This window comes from Morone saxatilis, unplaced genomic scaffold (assembly GCF_004916995.1).
Source record: "Morone saxatilis isolate NCDOM2014 unplaced genomic scaffold, NCSU_SB_2.0 Contig2, whole genome shotgun sequence".
NCBI lineage: Eukaryota > Metazoa > Chordata > Actinopteri > Moronidae > Morone > Morone saxatilis.
Genome location: NW_023339762.1, coordinates 1724318 through 1727465, shown reverse-complemented (window position 1 = coordinate 1727465; position 3148 = coordinate 1724318). Strand labels below are relative to the sequence as shown.

The window sequence follows — 3148 nt, the reverse complement described above, 5'->3', positions numbered from 1 at the left end:
AGAAACATGGCGTTTCAACATGGCGGCCTCTATGGACGGTTCAGTCTAAGGTGACGAAAACATAATGATTAATATTTTTAGGTGATTATACACAAATGAATATTATGTTTTATTTCCGCCAATAGACCCTCCTAAATGTTACACACTTGACCTTTAATATAGCAGATAGCGGTGGAGATGAAAGAGAGTTAATGGCTCATTTTGAAAATGTTCTACTTGTTGCAGTCAGATCTTCTGCCCACCTCAACCCAGGGTGCAGTAGAGACTGCCATTGCGGCTGGCTACCGCCACATAGACACTGCTTACAGCTACAGCAACGAGGTTGATATTGGCAAGGCTCTGTGTTCCAAGATGCAGCAGGGCATCATCAGGCGGCAGGACATGTTCATCGTCAGTAAGGTGGGTGCTGAGGAGTTAAACCTTACTAAACCTTACACACAGATAAAGGGGGGTTATTTGGTGTTTTCTGATTTGTTAAAGCCTAGACAAGAAACTTTGATTTTATGTTGGTTTAGGTAGTAGGTCATATAAAGGCATCAATAGAAAACTTTTTCATAACCAGTTAAAAACTTCTTGTAGTTTAAAATAAGCTTTTTAGTTATTAAAAGAAAAAATACCATATTATAGACAATTTTATTCATTAATATATATTTTTTTAAATGGTGCCTTATATATTAAATATGATGTTTTTTTGTTAACTATTCTGTTCTGTACCCTTTTACCAGCTGTGTGATACCCATCATGCCCCAGAGGACATCCCTGTCTGCCTGAATAAGTCCCTGAGTGATCTCCAGCTGGACTACCTGGATCTCTACCTTGTGCATTTCCCAGTTGGCCTGAAGGTTGAACCTTACATTCATAATAGTATTGTGGAATTCAGATTTTACTATCCCTTAACCTGTCTTTATCATGACACTTATTGTTGTCCAATAATTCCTGGTAATGGAGACCTCGAACAGCATTATCCTGCTTATACTACAGTGACCATTAACTTATATTTGTGATTTCTTTTACAAGCCATACCTCCATTTCCCTGATAACACTTGAGGGTTTGACTAATACCTGGAAGAATTATTACCATCCCATAAGGTTCTTTGTAATGGAAATGTTGTTCACTACTCCAGTAAATAGGACAAACCATAGATACAACTTAGCAATAGGAGATGTTTCTAGTTCCCTCCGCTCATAGAGTGCTTTGGCTCAGCTACGAAAAACAGTGAGCTAACATTATGCTAGCAGGATTTGAAAAAATTAAGACCATTCATTTTTAGTTGAACACATTACAGTAGGACAAGGTACGTTTTATCAGTGTTGTATATATATATATGAGATATTCAGATTTTGTTGTCATTCAATTTATTTCTGCACATTCATTTAGAACGGCAGACAGTTTCACTGGAATAATGTAACAGGTGTCCTACATCAGGAATGAATCAGATCAAACTCAGTTTTCATCCAGACCATGGTATAAAGGACATTAGTGAGAGATATAGAGAGTCAAACATAGTCTATCCAAAACAATAAACTTAAAGAAGCAAAAACTGCAGAGCGGCAATGTTACTTCTAAGTGGATACTATTTACACTTATTTTATTAATTGCAAATATCAAATACATCACTTAATGCAGGCTAAGACTCATTTTCTGGTTCTATATGTTTTCTAAATTTACAAATATTCTTGAGAGAGGGAAGTAATTATAAATGTTGAGGAAAGGACACATGGTGCCTCTTGTCAACAAGCATTACTGACTATTAATTTTACATTTCTTCCTAGAAAGTAGGTGATGAGCTTTTCCCAAAGAAGGATGGAAAGATGCTGACCTCTGACATAGACTATATAGATGTGTGGAGGGTAAGAACACATGTACTGTCTCCTTTTGCATGTGCACTGGCACCAGCTCAATCACTGAAAGAACGATGAAAAAAAAATTATAGCTAAAATAGTAATGGCTAAAGGGAATGGAAATTACATAAATGTACACATACAAATATTTATAGAAATGCACTTTGTCAGAAAAACAGAATATAAATTTGTAAATTTGTAAATTGTTTCCTAAACGTTTTTCTCCCTTACGGTTAATTTAAAAAAAAGCATACTTCACCCATCTGGCATAGGAAGGAGAATTTGAACTTTTTTAGTTAAACCACATAAGCCTTTTAGCATGGATCATAGATGTGTGTTACTGCTGTTTTGTTTGCAGGGGATGGAAGCCCTGCAAGCCTCAGGGAAGGTGAAGAGCATTGGTGTGTCCAACTTCAGCATCCTGCAGCTGGAGAGACTTCTTGCTCTGTGCAGGGTGCCTCCTGCTGTCAATCAGGTACTGCATATTTAGCTCCTTTATAAAAAATAAGCAGGAGAAAGTCTCTTTATTCAAAAAAAATTTGTTTTATGATTTACTTTCTTATCATTCTTAAAGTATGGATCCATGTCCTATACTTCCATTTACTGTGCTAGTAAGAAGTGATTTGCGGTGTCCTGATTTACTCACATTACATTATACAGTGGTACACCTAGCTTACTATAACTGTAACAAGTTATGCTTTTATTTACATTGTTCTTTAAAGAGAACTTCCCAGAGTGAAATTATGGTCCTCCAGCTCCACCTTCAGAAAATTCCTAAGCTGTCTCAATCAGCATCTGTATGTGCTCACCTTTTATTTGGTGTTATGTCATTCATAGGTGGAGCTACATCCCTACTTGGTGCAGACAGACATGATAGAGTTCTGTAAATCCAAGAACATCGCCCTGACTGCCTACAGCCCCTTCGGCTCACCTGCGAGACCTCCAGAGCTGTAAGACATACAGCGTCACTCACACACTCCACTGACCCAGACTGATGATTAAAAACGGAATCAAGAATCTGAATAATATCTGTTGATATCGGTTCATATCAAGTTAGGTGTGATCATGCTCAGGGGTCATTTTTGTGATCCATAGAGGACACACTTATTTAGATCCACATGTGTTGGTTCATGCTGCACAGTCTCAACCACATTAGAGCCTGTAAACAAATAACTCAGGAGTTGTTATTGTACAGGTTATCTCTCATCCTATAGCTAACACTTTGTCTACCTAATCCTACATCTTCACATCAGTTAAGAGAGTATAGAAAAAACGTTCTGCTCTTTAAAAGGACACTTCACCCATT

The 3148-nt window shown here is 37.3% G+C and overlaps 1 protein-coding gene across 1 annotated transcript in view; it reads left to right on the top strand.

The window, feature by feature from the left end:
• Window positions 1-3148, top strand: part of zgc:56622 (uncharacterized protein LOC326033 homolog) — a 13613-nt gene that overhangs the window by 3180 nt on the left and 7285 nt on the right. Inside the window, exons 2-6 of the mRNA XM_035664585.1 lie at window positions 226-399; window positions 726-842; window positions 1774-1851; window positions 2201-2317; window positions 2680-2792. Of these exons, the coding sequence (XP_035520478.1) occupies window positions 226-399; window positions 726-842; window positions 1774-1851; window positions 2201-2317; window positions 2680-2792 (599 nt within the window). The remainder of the gene's footprint in view (window positions 1-225; window positions 400-725; window positions 843-1773; window positions 1852-2200; window positions 2318-2679; window positions 2793-3148) is intronic.